Raw genomic sequence first — 17365 nt, 5'->3', positions numbered from 1 at the left:
AATAGCAGCTTTGTGGGGAAAACTGCAAATTCCTGTAGTAAACCCAAACTTCTTTTTCTTCTTGTGAAAAAGCAAAAACTTTAGTGATCAAATGGGGGCAGAGAAGACCAACTATACATAGCTCAAATTGAAACAGAAGAATCATTTGGTTAAAAGCCACAAAACTTTCAGCATGTGCTGATAAAAGTCTGACTTGTTTAGTATCGCACGTGATTGGTTAATTCTAAGATGTAGCAGATAAGCCTCAGAAGAGCTGTTTTAGCTGTTAAGATTACACCAGCAATAATATCCTGTCCCTAAAATTTGCAGCTGAAGCCCACCAAGGTTTTTAAGACTAACTGCCTGAAATCATTATTGTAAGAGATGAGCTTTATTGGTATGTCTGCATTGCACTGTATCTCATAACTGCCCATGGACCTCAGAATCCTGTCTCCTCTAATATGTTTACTTTGCAAGTGGTGATAAAAGGTTAACAATTAGCTCTTTCTGCATACAGACAAACCCTTGATTTGTTAACCAATGTTTGTACAGATATGGTCTTTGCCAAGACACATAGTGTTCTTAATATTAAGATCCATTTTGCACATTATGTTTGTAAGGTAAAAAAGGTAAGGTAAGGTAAGGTATGCATTTTATGCATACACCTAAAAATGTAAAGTAACCATGCAAGAAACATATTTTCAACCACATGGATCATAGAGATTTGTGTGCCAGGGAACAGGGATTAGAAGCTGTGATTCGCATGCACCACAGAATGTCTGAACCTGACCAGGAAGGTAGGGGTGTGTAAGACTTAAAGAGTGTATATCATTCTTACGTAAGGCTCCTTTTTGCAGGATATTAGCCTTCCTTGTCATATGCATACTTAAACAGAATTAATACCTGCACTGTGGATGCTAGAGACCTTTTTTTTTGTTTAAAAAAGGCTAATTCTGTGCTGAGAAAAAACCACCACTTTTGCATTCATACCTTGTGCTGTAGAAATCATTTCATTGTAAACAGATGCTGGAATGACAGGATTTGGCAGGTCCAAAAAGTACCTCTTCAAAGCATCTGTTAAAATCTGCAGTTCAATGGCATCAAAATCCAATGTAGAAACATCTGGAAAAAAATTGATTGATTTAATGTATTCATATTTATAATAAGAGAAGGAGAAAAGACACCATACTTTGCTTTTTAGAGATTTCAAATTTTTCCAATGTATTCCTATTTCTTACCACTGGAACTGGGCAAAGAGACATTTTCTTCACCTCAACACAACACGTTCTCTAGGGACTGTATACTAGTGTTTCTTCTGCCTCTTTGTAAATTATGATCCTTTTGGGCAAAATGCTTTGCCAACTTTTTGTTGAAAACAAAAAATATACATAGTACAATAACAACTATACACAGTACAACAACTAGAGGAACCATATTTACATTTCAATTTGACTTATAGGAAATATTTGTAGCAAACAAAATATCTGAATATGTACTTCTGTCACTATTTAAAAGGTTTAGGATATATATATGTAAGACATTACATACACACTACATCTAAAACAATGTAGGAAGACTTTATATAACATATAAGAAACCTTGCATGCTTGACAACAGCATCCTGCTCCCCCTCTAGTGGCAAGTTTACATACAGGAAACTGAGCATATAAAAGAATGAGAAGTCTGCATCTTTTCTGAAACAATGTTTCAGTAGTGACTGGATTCTCACCTTTTAACACCTTAAACATGCTTCTCTCTAATTCATATGGCAGTATATATAGATTGCTATAGCTCTTCCAAGGAATTTTTAACTGGGCTATGTTTTACATACTAATATTGTATAAACCAGGGGTGCTCACACTTTTTTGGTTGGAGAGCTACTTTGAAACCCAGCAAGGCCCAGAGATCTACCCTCCAGGGGGGCAACTTGGGGGGTGATGAGAAGTGGGGTGACTCCATGTGTGGGGCCACGGGGAGGGGTTGGGGAGCCCTCCAGGGGGGCAACTTGGAGGAGTGATGGGAAGTGGGGGGACACCAGGTGTGGGGCCAGGGGGAGGGGTTGGGGAGCCCTCCAGGAGAGCAACTTGGGGGGGTGATGGGAAGTGGGGGGACACCAGGTGTGGGGCCAGGGGAGCGGCTGGGGAGCCCTCTAGGGGGGCAACTTGGAGGGGTGATGGGAAGTGGGGGGGACACCAGGTATGGGGCCAGGGGGAGGGGTTGCGGAGCCCTCCAGGAGAGCAACTTGGGGGGTTGATGGGAAGTGGGGGGACACCAGGTGTGGGACCAGGGGAGCGGCTGGGGAACCCTCCAGAGGGGCAACTTGGTGGGGTGATGGGAAGTGGGGGGACACCAGGTATGGGGCCAGGGGAGAGGTTGGGGAGCCCTCCAGGAGAGCAACTTGGGGGGAGGGGAAGTGGGGGGACACCAGGTGTGGGGCCAGGGGAGCGGCTGGGGAGCCCTTCAGGGGGCAACTTGGGGGCAGCCCCATACCCTCTTCCCCGCCCACCCTCCCTCCGCCCCAAGGCGCCTGCTCAGCTCACCCTCTGGGAAGCAGGAAAAGTTCTCCGAGGGCGCCGCAGGGCTGATCCCAGCCTCAGGAGGAAGGCGGCGACGCGAGGCAATGCAGCCCAGCCGCGCTGTGCTTCCTCCCGGGCTCCCCTTACTTGTCCCCAGGGAGGGGGTCTCGGCGGCGCCTCTGGCGGCGCTCGCCCTCCCGCCGGCCGCAGCCTCGCAGCGCCCGGCTCCCGAGGCGGGGACGGCAGCGCCCTTGCGGGGCAGCAGCAGCAACCAGAGCGTCCCCGCTGGCCAAGGGCTCCCGCGCCGCCTGCCCGCGCCGCCGCCCCTGGCTGCACCACCCCAGCTGCACCGCCACCTCCACGCACTATTTCCAGGGGTTGCCTCCCCTGAAATCAATGAAAGGGGTGGGAAAGAGCCCTGGAGCTTCCCGATTGGCCCACCATTGCATCTGGGACACTTGGCGGTGCCGGGCCAATCGGGAAGCTCCGGGGCTCTTTCCCGCCCCTTTCAACATGGCGGATGGGAGGCTCGGAACTCGATCGACCGGATTTTGCTTGGCGATCGACTGGTCGATCGCGATCGACGTCTTGAGCACGCCTGGTGTAAACTAATGCATTAAAGAATAACCACTGTCAAGGCCAAGTCACAAAGAAACTAGTTATTTTATAGACACTGAAATTGGAGACTTAAGGCCCAATACTATGCAGAATTGGGCTGGTGCACGCAGGGGTTTACGACAGTGGAACAGAGTTCCAGTGCCATAAAATGGCTTCCAGTGGAAGGCACAGTGTGCCGCTGGTGACCATTTTGCATGCCCTGCTGCTACTGGTGGCAGTGCAGGAGGACTGGTGCCAGACCAGCATGGTTAGGTGTGATGGCAGTGGGGGAAGGCAGAGAGGGAGGCAGACAAGGGGCAGTATCAGAGGTACTCACATGCACCCATATCTTAACCCCATCTGTTTCCCTTACCACCTCCATTACATGCCTTAAACCTATGCCTGCTATCTAGGAGTAGATCTGATGAGTCCCATGGCAGTGGTGGAGGCTTTCCTCAGAGTAAGTGAACAAGGTCACTTACCCCGAAGGAGACTTTTCCAATTGCTCCCTCCTGCAGATGGAATGAATGCTCTGTTGGCACAGTTACATCAGGGGGGGAGGGTTCAGTAGGATTGGGCTGTTCAATGTTTAATATCACAGATATACATTTGAATGCTATTACATTTTAAGACTGTTTAGTCCCACTGGCTTAAAAATCAAATAATGGTTTATGAAACGCACCCTTCATTATCATGAGGATTTCTCAGAATCTCAAACACAAAAATACTTGAAATTAAAAAAAAAAGTACAGTCAAATGTGTCATGTGCTCTCAAAGACTATTTTAAGAGCAACCTTATTACACTGTTTTCAGCATTCCACTTGTAAATCTTGCTCAGCTAAAAAACTAACTGCACAGGTTTTAAGAGTCAAAGAAATTCCAGTATTGTATTGGCAACCTTCAGTCTCGAAAGACTATGGTACCGTGCTCTGAAAGGTGGTTCTGGCACAGCGTCTAGTGTGGCTGAAAAGGTCAATCCGGGAGTGACAATCCCTTCCACACCGGGAGCAAGTGCAGTCTGTCCCTGGTCTGTCTCCCTGGCTATGGGCCTTCCTTCTTTGCCTCTTAGCCTCAGACTGTTGGCAAAGTGTCTCTTCAAACTGGGAAAGGCCATGCTGCACAGCCTGCCTCCAAGCGGGCCGCTCAGAGGCCAGGGTTTCCCACTTGTTGAGGTCCATCCCTAAGGCCTTCAGATCCCTCTTGCAGATGTCCTTGTATCGCAGCTGTGGTCTACCTGTAGGGCGCTTTCCTTGCACGAGTTCTCCATAGAAGAGATCCTTTGGGATCCGGCCATCATCCATTCTCACGACATGACCGAGCCAACGCAGGCGTCTCTGTTTCAGCAGTGAATACATGCTAGGGATTCCAGCACGTTCCAGGACTGTGTTGTTTGGAACTTTGTCCTGCCAGGTGATGCCGAGGATGTGTCGGAGGCAGCGCATGTGGAAAGCGCTCAGTTTCCTCTCCTGTTGTGAGCGAAGAGTCCATGACTCGCTGCAGTACAGAAGTGTACTCAGGACGCAAGCTCTGTAGACCTGGATCTTGGTATGTTCCGTCAGCTTCTTGTTGGACCAGACTCTCTTTGTGAGTCTGGAAAACATGGTAGCTGCTTTACCGATGCGCTTGTTTAGCTCGGTATCGAGAGAAAGAGTGTCGGAGATCGTTGAGCCAAGGTACACAAAGTCATGGACAACCTCCAGTTCATGCGCAGAGATTGTAATGCAGGGAGGTGAGTCCACATCCTGAACCATGACCTGTGTTTTCTTCAGGCTGATTGTCAGTCCAAAATCTTGGCAGGCCTTGCTAAAACGATCCATGAGCTGCTGGAGATCTTTGGCAGAGTGGGTAGTGCATCATCGGCAAAGAGGAAGTCACGCAGACATTTCAGCTGGACTTTGGATTTTGCTCTCAGTCTGGAGAGGTTGAAGAGCTTTCCGTCTGATCTGGTCCGGAGATAGATGCCTTCTGTTGCAGTTCCAAAGGCATGCTTCAGCAGGACAGCGAAGAAAATCCCAAACAAGGTTGGCGCAAGAACACAGCCCTGCTTCACTCCGCTTCGGATGTCAAAAGGGTCTGATGTGGAGCCATCGAAGACAACAGTGCCCTTGTGGAAAGATCTGATGATGCTGAGGAGCCTGGGTGGACATCCAATCTTGGGGAGAATCTTGAAGAGGCCGTCCCTGCTGACCAGGTCGAAAGCCTTTGTGAGATCTATGAAGGCTATAAAGAGTGGCTGTCGTTGTTCCCTGCATTTCTCCTGCAGTTGTCTAAGGGAGAATACCATATCAGTGGTGGACCTGTTGACTCGGAATCCACACTGCGATTCTGGATAGACGCTCTCTGCAAGTACCTGGAGCCTCTTTAGTGCAACTCGGGCAAACAGCTTTCCTACAACGCTAAGGAGAGAGATGCCGCGGTAGTTGTTGCAGTCACCCCTGTCGCCTTTGTTCTTGTACAGCGTGATGATGTTTGCATCCCTCATGTCTTGAGGTACTCCACCTTCTCCCAGCAGAGACAGAGGATTTCATGCAGCTCAGTGACGATGATGTCTTTGCATCATTTTAGGACTTCAGCAGAGATACTGTCTTTTCCAGGTGCCTTGCCAAAGGCAAGGGAGTCCAGGGCCACGTGAAGTTCTTCTAGGGTTGGTTCACTGTCAAGCTCTTCCAGCACAGGCAGGCACTCAATGTTGTTCAGCGCTTCTTCGGTGACTACATTTTCTCTGGAATATAGCTCAGAGTAGTGCTGCACCCAGCGTTCCATCTGCTGCGCCCGATCCTGGATGACCTCGCCTGTGGCAGACTTCAGAGGGGCAATTTTCCTCTGCGTTGGACCTAGGGCCTGCTTGATACCGTCATACATCCCCTTGATGTTGCCCGTGTCAGCTGCTATCTGTATCTTGGAACAGAGCTGGAGCCAGTAGTCGTTAGCACATCTCCTGGCAGTCTGCTGGACTTTGCTGCGAGCAGTTCGGAGGACCTGCAGGTTGCGCTCACTGGGACAGGCCTTGTATGCTGCTTGAGCTCTCCTCTTTTCCTCAATGACTGGTGTCAACTCCTCAGAGTGGGCTTCAAACCAGTCTGCCGCCTTGTTGGTCTTCTTGCCAAATATGGACAAGGCGGTGTTGTAAACGGTATTCTTGAAATGTTCCCATCTGTTGGATGCGTTTGCGTCGGCTGGGCCTGGAAGAGATTCCTCAAGTGCTTGTGCAAATTCCTCCACTTTTCTCTGATCCCGGGTCTTGCTGGTATCAATGCGAGGTCTTCCTTCCTTTTTCGTGTGATACAGTCGCTTTGTTCGCAGTTTCACTCTGCTGCACACCAGGGAGTGGTCAGTGTCGCAGGCAGCACCATGATAACTGCGTGTGATCTTGATGCTGGGAAGGCTGGAGCGTCTGGTGAGGATCAGGACGAGCTGGTGCCAGTGCTTTGATCTTGGATGTCTCCAAGAGACTCTATGTTGGGGCTTTGTGTTGAAGAACGTGTTGCTGACACAGAGACTGTGATGACAGCAAAACTCTAGCAGGCGTTGGCCATTTTCGTTCATCCTCCCAGTGCCAAACTGACCTAAGCAAGTGGGCCATGAACTGTTATCAGCACCAGGTTCGCAGAGGCTGCGAGTCAAAGAAATTCCAGTATCACTGTGAAAAACATGGCTCTTTCCTTACAAGGTACTAGATATAAAAGACAACATCTAACTGCAAATGGGGAAGGGGTCTGGTCTAGAGGGTAGATCCTCCGTTAGCCCGAAGATAACATCAGAAAGTCGCCAGTTCGAGGACACCGGCAGCTCCCTGAATGGCTGAGAATGGCGAGACCTTGAAGCAGCTGACAAGCCAAGCTGAGTGATTCCACCTGCTCCTGTGTGAGCAAGAAGCATCTTGGCTGCCCTCCATGTGAGAGATGGAGCTGCTTGTCAGTCTGCGTGGGAGAACTGGAGGCCAGAAGTGGGACCAAACCAGGAAGATCCATTCTGAAATGTTGTTGGTTCTTGAAAGAGAGAACCTTTATGATTGTAAAAATCCCCTGGAGGGATTTAGAAACGCCTGCCTATGTAAACCGCCTTGAATAAAGTCAGAGGAGTAATCCGATGACCAGAAAGGCAGTATATAAATACTGAGTTATTATTATTAACTTATTGGCCAGGATCAAAAGAATCAAGCAACTAGTTTACTGTACCCAAAGAAGCTTTGGGCTTGTGTTTCTTGAACAACTCCTATGGAAAAAAAAAACTGCTTTTGAAACAAAGGGCAAATTTTTATGTGGCACAGAATTCTGCTGTTTTAAAAGGAGTAAAAAAACTTTACATGCCTACACCTACCCAAGCCCTAGGCACATCTAAGGAAGCCCACTGCCTCTCAGCCATCATAAGTAGGTCAGCAAGGAGAGCTTGCTTTTTAAGGAATAGAGTTCTTAAACTATGAGCAGAGATGTACACCATACTTTTCATCCTCAAAATTATTCAGCCAGTCAAACCCATCTCATGTTGATTGTAAAATAAAAAAGCACACAAAATGCATATAAGCATCTTTCCTTGTAAGTATATTACATCAAAACATATCAACATAATTTCATGTAAATGTTATTTAGATTGGGTTGCAAGGAAAATAGTTGTACTCACCACACTCTGTAATTTGTCTTAATTCTGCAGCACTGCTTGACCCTTGTGACCTGTATAATGTTGGACAATCCAGACCTGCAAAGAATAGATCGTTCTGATGAACCAAAACATCATCTGTGGCTTTCTGTATTATAATGGCACCCAACTGCCCTCTGTAAAAGGAACTAGTATGTACGCCTGTTATCCTGTTTACATACTTGCATACAACTGCACCCCACACATGGTATGTACAAAACTTGCAAACCTTTAAGTTTTGCTTTGGATATCCAAAAAACTTGACTATGAGAAGCCTGTGTCAGGGCTGAGCCAAACATGAACTGGGACATCCATGAGTGGTTCTCCTAGCTTTCCAAAATTAAAGGAAATAACCCAATTTTGGGGAAGTTATATATGTTGAAATATGAAAAATCATGGGCTACACTGTCAGACCAAGTCCTAGGTTATCTTATTACTGACATTTAATGACATTGGTAATTTGAGCCGTGCAGAGAGGCAATTGTTCTACTGTAGATTGTGGCAAACCTAAAAGAGCTCTTCTTGGAAAACTTTTCTGGATCCAGTACTGCATCAATGATATATGAAGGTTTAGGACCCTGTCTTATCAAAGAAACTTGCTCATAAGATTAATCTTTCATGAGAAATTATTAAACTCAAGGCTTTATGCAATATAACATTCTTTTCTTTCTTATGTTAACAGAACTCCAGATGTTCCACATACAGGAATCAACAATCCCTTTGGAATGACTTGTTAACTCACATTTGGCTGCCTCTGCCAATCAGTAAAGAGTCTATTAATAAAGTTGTATTTTGTCACTATTACTGTGAATATGCATGTCCGCCATCTTCTTGATAAGACCATTCTTATGTATCTTTGTGTTGTATCAATAGTATACAATTTTTTTAAAAAAGAAACAGCAGCTGGGGGTGGGAACATAAACTGGCCCAGAGCAGTGGTCCTGAGAAGGAGAGGATTAATCCTTTCTCCTAAAACATTTCATCACAAACTAAATCTCCTCTTGATGCTGCTCTTAACCTAACAAAGAAGAGAGACAGATACAAAACCTCTCCCAGAGCTGATACTCTACTGTAATTCAGGATTGGCCAGCTGGTGCTTTTACTGTAAGAAAAGGAGGGGATGAATTGATCCAGTCACAGATCTGCTGCATCATGGAGCTTGGACCATAATCAGCACCCCCATTCAGAAACAACTGGCCCCAAAAATCTCAGAATAGTTGCAGCTATCGATGCATTTTATGCAGCCCCTTTCTATACAATGTACCTGCAGACAGAGGAAACAGTTCTGGTTTGTGGTTAATACCTTGCCTAATCTAATGGAGGGGAAGAATGTAGGGCCTAAACCACATGACTCAAACACAAAGCAACTGCATTTGCAGGGATCATTTCATGAAGCATGAGATAACTTTTGCAAAGGCTGCCCACCAGTCAAACAGAACTCTCGTTATGGTAAGATTTTGAGATACTGGTAAAATGGTGCCTGTACGTTTTGAAATAGCCATTTTAGGCTCGGTACTACCTTGCACTGCCATTTTTATTTTGTTCACAGGAAGTGTTGTGATGCTGATGACATTAAACACTGACTCCACTAATTCTTTGCCATCTTCACTGATTTCTAATACGTTTCTGGGCACAATTCAAGGTACCTTTCATGACTTGATATCTATGCTTTCTCTTACACAAACCTGCCCACATACAGGTATCTCCCACTTTCTGATGGTTCTTTTTTTCAATTAACCCTCTTTCAACACATTGATTTGCATATGACATGGTGATTCAAACCTTTGGGTATATGCCTGTGTATGAGTGTGAGTGAGTGTGCCAACTTTAGCTAGGGGTCTATTCCCATTCCTGAAGACATTAATGAGAATCCATCTGCAGAAATCTTAGTGTGACAACGGAATTTGCAAGACAAAAAAGGCATTTGCAATCTGCTAACTAAAAAAGCATTGGAAGCAACATTTGTAAGCTAAAAAAAGACTAGGTTCTGCTTTTCAACTGTTTCTGCTTCTCACTTCTGCTCCAATCCCTAAACTGTGAAATGAGCAGGGGACACCTGTAGTGTATTTTCATCAGAGGCCCTGCTCCACATTCTGATACTTGGAGAGACTTGACTGATGGGAACATGAAACAGGGCCGTCTCAGTGGTGGTGCTCAGATTATAGAACTTCCTCTCCCAAGAAACCTGGCTCACTCAGGGCTTAATCCAATTGCTGGTGCAGTTGTGCCAGGGGTGTGTGCGCTGAATCTTGTGGTGGAGGGGCAGTCACTGGGACCTTCTCATGGTATGGGAGCATTTGTTCCCTTACCACAGGGATGCATTGTGGCTATACCAGAGCTGGAAAATTGGATAGGATTGGGCTCTCAGTCACTAGAGGATTTTTTAAGCTGTGGTGAAGACATGTCAACTTCAGCTGCCTTTCTGTTGAGGCTGCTCTCATTAGGTTACTTCTTAGTAAGGATATTGTAACACTGAATATGTCTCCTTTTTATTGTATTATTGAGGATTTGTAGTACTGCTTAAGCAGAGCTAGCATCCTGATGGTCCCCTTGGTGATGGTCCCCTTTAAAATCTTGTGTATGGGACACAAATACTTTAAATAAGTAAATACAACTGTATTGCCACCTGCCCAATGGTAAACTGTTCAAGCCTCATTACTGTCTTTAAAATCCTAGTAGCCCTCATCCAAGCAGCATCTGCATACCAGTAAGATAAATCTGAATGAGAATGGATCAAGCATTCATTAAAAAGAAAAGAAAAACTCATGGACCAAGTTCAATTTTGACATTATTGTGGAAGCACACCAGAATTGTGTAAGAGCAGTGCTTTTTTTATGGAAAAAAAGGTGCAGGAACTCACAACTTGTTAATCTTTTATTTATTTATTTTTAAACCATTTTTTATTGGAGAAATAAAATATTTTTATGTGCTTCCCCCCTAAAGATGAACTTACTTCTGAGTAGACATGCATAGGATTGGGCTGTCAATCTCCACATCCCCTTCCCCTAGCTATTTTTTCTACACATGGGGAAAAATACTGTACAGGTGCACTTGTAGCATGTAGTATGTAGTGTGGCACTACTTCGAGGAGAGGAAGCAGTGAATGGATTCCGAAAAATGGCTTACATGAGTTCCATGTAGTAAAATTACTCTAAGTAACTGTGGGAGTAAGAACAAAAACGAAATTCTTACATGAGAGGGGTCCTTAGGTGCACATAGAAACAGCTACTTTTGCAAACAAGCGATTAAATATGGTTTAATTCAGGTATCAGAATACTCTGTGTCTTTGGGAAGGCGCTTGGCATGCAATTGTATGTTCTCTGCTGCCCTGAGCAGCTGCTGTGCATTGCTGGAGGGGAGCTGCAAACGCTGGCGGAGGGCATGCTTGTGGGGGAAGGATGAGGAGGATCTCTGGCAAGGCTGGACAGCACGTTGTACACACATAGAATCCCTTTTCACCTGCCCTTAGCATGTGAAAACAGGTGCAGATATATACCTCTGCCAGGATTAAGAGCCCAATCCTAGGTATGTCTACTCTGAAGTAAGTCTCGTTCTAGTCAATGGAGCTTACTCCCAGGAAAGTGCCTAGGATTGCAGCCTAAGAGCCCAATCCTATGCATGTCTACTCAGAAGTCCACTTTAGTGAATGGGGCTTACTGTGGATAGGATGGCAGCCTTAGAGTCCAATCCTGTGCCTGTCTGCTCTGCCTCTGTTTTGCTCCCCCCTCCTGGAATGCCTCTGAAGGGGAGGGGGCCCTGCAGAAAGGTGCCAGAACTCCGTTCCCCCGCGTTCCATTAGAAAAAAAGCCCTGTGTAAGAATAACTATTACCCAGTATGGCCTCTAACATTTACACAAGCCACTTGCAATGCAAAAGCAACTCTCAAAAGGGACTATTTTGAAATATTGGGAACCCAGCAAGTTGATATGCTCGATCCATTCATGCATACCTTTTCTTTCAATAGCTTCCACTAATTTGATGAGGAGCAGAGGGGCACTGTCAGGTGGTGAAAACTGCTCTGAAAGATCTGGAAGCATGAACGCTGTAAAGAAAAAATAAAATAAAACAAAGCAGTTACATCCAGAACTTATGAAAGTCATGAGTCTTAATGCAGCTGGTTAAATTTTAAACACTGAACAAATTCTCTTTATCAAGCTGCCAAAGTTTATGCAAACAATTTGCTCATCAGTCCTCACTTGTGTATTACAATAGAATATGAAATAAATGAAATATTTGAATCCCAAAACATCAGAGTATAATTTAAGTCAAATGATTCAAAAAAAAAGTCAAGACACTGGTAGAATAGTCTTAATTGAAATGTTCCTGCCATGAAGACTTAAAAAAAACAACAACACCTGGTTCAGTGGCAGAGCATCTGCTTTGCATGCAGAAGGTTCCAGCCTTAATCCCTAACATATCCAGATAAGGCAGAGCAAAATTCCTGTCTGAAACCCTGCAGAGTCTCTGCAAGTCTGGGTTGACAATTCTGACCTAGATGGACCAATGGTCTGACTGAGTATCAGGCAGTTCCCTATTATCTACCTATGTTTGTTCACCCTTCATTATTCAATCATTGTATCAGTACATTCTGACCTTCTTAGACAATTCAAACAATAAATAATATTTGTCTGAAATGTTTGTATCCCTTCTTTCCCTTCCCACAAGATAGTTCCCAAGACTTTAAAAAATACATTAAAAATCATAAAGGAATAAAAAAAATAAACTATGCAGCAGAGAAATTAAGAATTTTTCTCTGCCTCTGAAATCTAATGGAAATTTAAAAAGTTATCAGCTATCACTGGAAGACAGCAGAGAAGAGAGCAAACTAATCTCTAAGTGTAGGGAGTTCCACACACAAGGTGGCACCATGGAAAAGACCCTTCTCCTGAATCACTGAAGCCAGCCAAGCTTCAACTAGTAGTGAAAACTGCAGAAGCCCACCACAGCAGATTTCATTAGGAGGGAGGTACCTTGATTCTAAGCCATTTAGTATTTTAAAGGTAACAATCAGTACCCTGAATTGCACTTGGCAACCAGTGTAGATGATGTAACAGTGGACTGAGTCCATCTGGAGTCACTCAAGACTCATACAGCCGCATTCTAAAAGGGGAGTGCTACCCCACTCAGAAAAGGTTGACAACCCATGATCAGTATGTCTCCTGACTAAGACTACCTCTGTCTTGTGAGAATTTAATTTAAATTTGTTTGCCCTTAGCCATCCCATCACTGACTCCAGATAGTCCTGATTCAGGACTTACACAGCTTCTTCAGAAGCAGATGGAGCAGAGATGGGTGTCATTCACATACTGGTGGTACTCAGCCCCAAGCCCAATACTCCCCCAGAGGTTTCATGTTAAACAAAATGGAGGACAACATTGAACCCTGTGGACACCACAGACATTAAGCAGGCGTCATCACCCCAAATCCACCATTCAGAATTGACCATCCATGAAAGATCAAAGTCAATAGTGCTCTCAAGCTCCACCCCAGTCAGGAGTTCCTGAATGATATCACTGTCAATGGTATTGAAAACCACTGAGAACTCCAACAGAACCAATAGGAATTTGCCCCTTCCCCAATCCAGTTACCAGCATAAGTCATCAACTAGGGTAACCAAAGTTGTTTCTGTATCAAATCCCCACTGGAAGCCAGATAATAATTGAACGCCTTTGGCAGAGAAGTGTATATTCTTTGCTGCTGTCAGTCCCACATAACAGGCTCTAAAATGGGTTCTAAGAGTAATCATGTTAATGTACTGGGTCATTTTCTCACTTAAGAGGCTGATCAGGACTGTAGTAGAATCACCAGTCCTGATGGCAGAGAAATCTCCCAGAACCATCAGGACTTCCGCTGGATCAGTAAGCCTCCAGGGGTGCATCTTCCAAGTAGGTCACCCACTGCATGAGACACGATAAGTCTAAACCCTACCAAGTAGGGATCTCTCTATGACAAACAAGTGATGGTAATCTTCTGCACAACCATATCACCATCTACCTGTTGAGCAGTAAACACTAGGTCCAACATGCGTCCTGCAAAATGAATAGGGCAGAGATTGAGACAGGCTCCTGATTACCATGGTGGCCATGAAATTTGGAGCCATTCCCAAACATGTGGCCTTGGTATGGATATTTTCAGCCTTATTCATCACATGGCACACTGGATAGGTGCTAAATTTTTCAAGGCACACCATCAATTTTTTGACAATTGGCAAGCCACACCATCCCTACTAATGGTGGAGGGCTCACATCCCTACTAATAAATGACCTCCCACAAATTCCTGTGGCACATCTGCAGATCATTCATGGAACACCAATGTGCCATGGCACACTTGGTTGAAAATTGCTGGTCTAGGGCATTTCAACATCATGCCTGAGATCACCTGGGCTGCTGAGACAGGGAGATCATTGGGCAGTAGGGCAGACAGTAAATCAACAATATTCCAACTGCAACAGAATCATGATAGACTACTGCAACTCCACCTTCTCAGTTCTGAAGTTGCTGTAATGCCTGGAAACCTAGAGGATAAAGCTAGGAGAGTTACCACTTCATCCATCCAGGTCTCTAATACACACAATTATTAATCATTATATTACTATAACTAAACATTTCATTCCTAAGTGTAGAATTGATACAGGGAAGTTCATAAAAAATAAAACAAAAACCATTGTAGCTCTTCCGGCAGACATCTAACACCAGGTGAGGGAGCTATACACTGTCTTTTGGGAAGAAGCTAACACAGTGGTTAGAAAAGCATGCCATTTTTCTCAGAACCGTTAACATACTGCATTGAAAGACAGCAGGTGAAGCTTCCTTTTCAGTCCATGCAATCGTATTTTAAGAGCATTCTTTACTACTAATTATGGCAAGTTGGAAACCACATAACAAGAATCTAAAAGGATTCTGAAGGGGGATCTCTGCAGTGCTGATGTGGAGCGTATCCAGCAAAAGAACAGCTTTTCCTCTTTGGAAAGGATGTTTTCCCCTATCCCTCAGCACAATCTTATGCATGTCTACACACAATTAAGTCCTACTTGTGTATAGCATTGCAGCTGTGCTTCTGCGCTGAAACCAGAAGCAGTTGTTTCAAATATACTATTTGCTAAAGAAATAATTCTTTAAAAAGTTTAAAAGCAACTTTGCTTATTTCTAAGAAAACAACAGTTTGAACAGTTTAACCACTCTGTTTTATATATAAAAGTACATGTATTCAATATGTGTAAATAAGTCTTGGAACAAACATATGAACAGTCAGGAGCATCTTCCTCATGCATGCACACGTGGCCATATATGTATGATGTCCCAAAGAATATCATTTTGCACATGTGCGTGTGTGTATCCATACACACCTGTTATGGGGGGCAAAGATATGAGAAGAAAAGTTCTGTTCTAAATACCCATTCATTGCCTTGTTTCTCTTACTCCCTCTGGTGGTTTCATAAGAAAAGCACATGCAAGTCTTCCCTCACTTTACTCTTAAGCCCAGTTCCATCCTTTATGTATAAGAACTTCAGAAGTCACCTAGGCATGCTGAGCCCTGGCTACGGATCAACGACACAGAATTCAGCCTACGTTACCTTTCAAAACAAAGCCAATAACAATTGCACCTTTTTATTTTGTTTAAATTGTAAAACAAGAATAGATGTTAACTGTTAAAAAAAATCTAAACAGGAAAGAAGAATTTTCAAAGCATCTACTGCATTGGCACTTTTTAAAGGAAGTACCACCCAAAATGTCAGCACCCTAAAAATATAATCACTTACCATACATTTAAAAGATGGACAGTTTGAAGATGGTGACCACTTTTGCCAACCATGCCACTCCCTTGGGACAAGGTGACTTAGGAGTGCAAAGTTTGGGTTTTATAAGTCAATATTCAAAATGACCTTACTTTTAACTGCTTAACATGTGGGCAAAACCATTCGGAGGAGGCAGACTCTAGCAATTTACATATGCACTCTCATAAAAACAGAATATTTCCACAAAAATACAAAAGTACAGTACTGTAATTTTATAGCAGATCTAAGTATTTCAACTCTTTAAAGAAGATCTCATCTTTTCATTAGCTTCTGTAGTCAACAAAATAGTATGATGCAGAGTTGCAGTCAGTTGACTTTGCTATGTACAGATTATTTTTATCCTGGAACATGTAAGAGTAATCGATTAAAATCCGTTGGCTAAAACAGTGCTCTCCATAAACTGGGCATCCTTCTAACATTATTTTTCAAAATCCCAATACTTATGAAGATTGCAGTCACCAAAGTGTATTCTGTCTTCTCTTTCCCAAAGGAGGGACTTCTGCTAAGATGATACAAAGAAGGAAAGAGAAAGTCTTCTAAGGGCCCAATCCTGTCCAACTTGCCAGTGCCAATACAGCTGCAATGCAGCCCTGAAGTAAGGAAACAAATGTTCCTTTACCTTGAGGAAGGCTTGATGACTGCTCCCTGCAACACAGGATGCAGCACATGCCCCACTAGTATGGCTGTATCAGGGCTGGAAAGATGGATAGGATGCACCCTAACATGATTACAGTACTGTACAGTACACTACATGCTTCCACATGTGCATCTCCTAGAAATCTAGGATATACACTTTTTGCTTCACAATATTTTTACTCCTATGTGAATTTAACTGATCAACTTATTGACAAAGATTAATTTCACTGGTGGCAGTCCTAATTATTTTGCTTTTCAAAATCATACATCAAAATTCAGATTAAATACTGTAACTACAATTTCAATAAAAGTCACACTGGTAAATTCTCCAGAACACAAGAAAACTAAAGAACTTTAAAAATGTAACATGATAAGGCAATAAATGAGCAATGCACATGACCATCACAACTGACACAGTTTCACAATGGTCTTCTTTTCTGTGCTTAAATGAATCACTCGCAGCAGTAGCTGCAACTCTTCTGTGATGGTCCTGTATAAAATTCCCATACCATTACACTGTGATTGGTACTTTAGACAGTAAACTTTCCACCTCTGGCACAAAACTGCAAATTACAGTCATTTAAAGTTTTAAAAAAAGACCTCAGGAAACATTTGTCTGCCAAACTAAACACTTTACAACGTTCTTAGGACTAAATGCCATTTTCTAAGATTTACACAGAAGAAGGCCAGGTTTGTTCATGGTGCTTTTAATTTTTAAAATACTGACATGCTACAGCAACACACTGGGGGGGAAAAGTGAGCATTCCAACTACCACAGCCAAAACAAGTGCTGAATATGGATTAGATGTAACAGAGCAGACTGCATAAATATCACTAGAATTATATCAAGAAGCCAGACCCACTCCCAACATGCTACGTTCACTGAACACACAGAAATAATAAAACCCAACAAGCTGTCTGCAATCAGTACCTGACTTTAAAATTATCTTCTGCTTTGATGTGTGCTGCAGTACAGCACAGACGTTTGGAGACCCAAGTCCATTCTTAAGAATCTGGGCAACTTTGCTGATTCCTTTGCTACAATCCAATATCAGTTTTTTACTTAAAGTAATCATTTTACTTTTCATGTAAAATAAGGTGTATTATAAAGGTTACTTTAAATCCAAATAGTCTCCAAAAGCTGCTGGAGATGTCTTAAAGAGCTAGTAATGCCTTCTTCACTATGAGATAAATTAGGCATTTATC

General features: G+C 43.7%; 1 protein-coding gene across 2 annotated transcripts in view; it reads right to left on the bottom strand.

Annotated features, from left to right (window-relative positions):
• The window catches only part of PIK3R1 (phosphoinositide-3-kinase regulatory subunit 1), a 78591-nt gene that overhangs the window by 24826 nt on the left and 36400 nt on the right, over positions 1–17365 (bottom strand). Inside the window, exons 1-4 of one of the 2 annotated variants that reach the window (XM_066614162.1) lie at positions 17091–17160; positions 11677–11769; positions 7713–7787; positions 970–1101 (exon numbers count right to left, since the gene is read on the bottom strand). In XM_066614162.1, the coding sequence (XP_066470259.1) occupies positions 970–1101; positions 7713–7787; positions 11677–11764 (295 nt within the window). In that variant the 5' untranslated portion in view covers positions 11765–11769; positions 17091–17160. Of the gene's footprint in view, positions 1–969; positions 1102–7712; positions 7788–11676; positions 11770–17090; positions 17161–17365 lie in introns of those variants that run through there. The other variant, XM_066614161.1, reaches the window with a different exon arrangement.

Source organism: Tiliqua scincoides, chromosome 2, assembly GCF_035046505.1.
Source record: "Tiliqua scincoides isolate rTilSci1 chromosome 2, rTilSci1.hap2, whole genome shotgun sequence".
Lineage (NCBI taxonomy): Eukaryota > Metazoa > Chordata > Lepidosauria > Squamata > Scincidae > Tiliqua > Tiliqua scincoides.
Note: the sequence above shows the minus strand (reverse complement) of the source record. Positions and strands in the feature narration are given on the sequence as shown.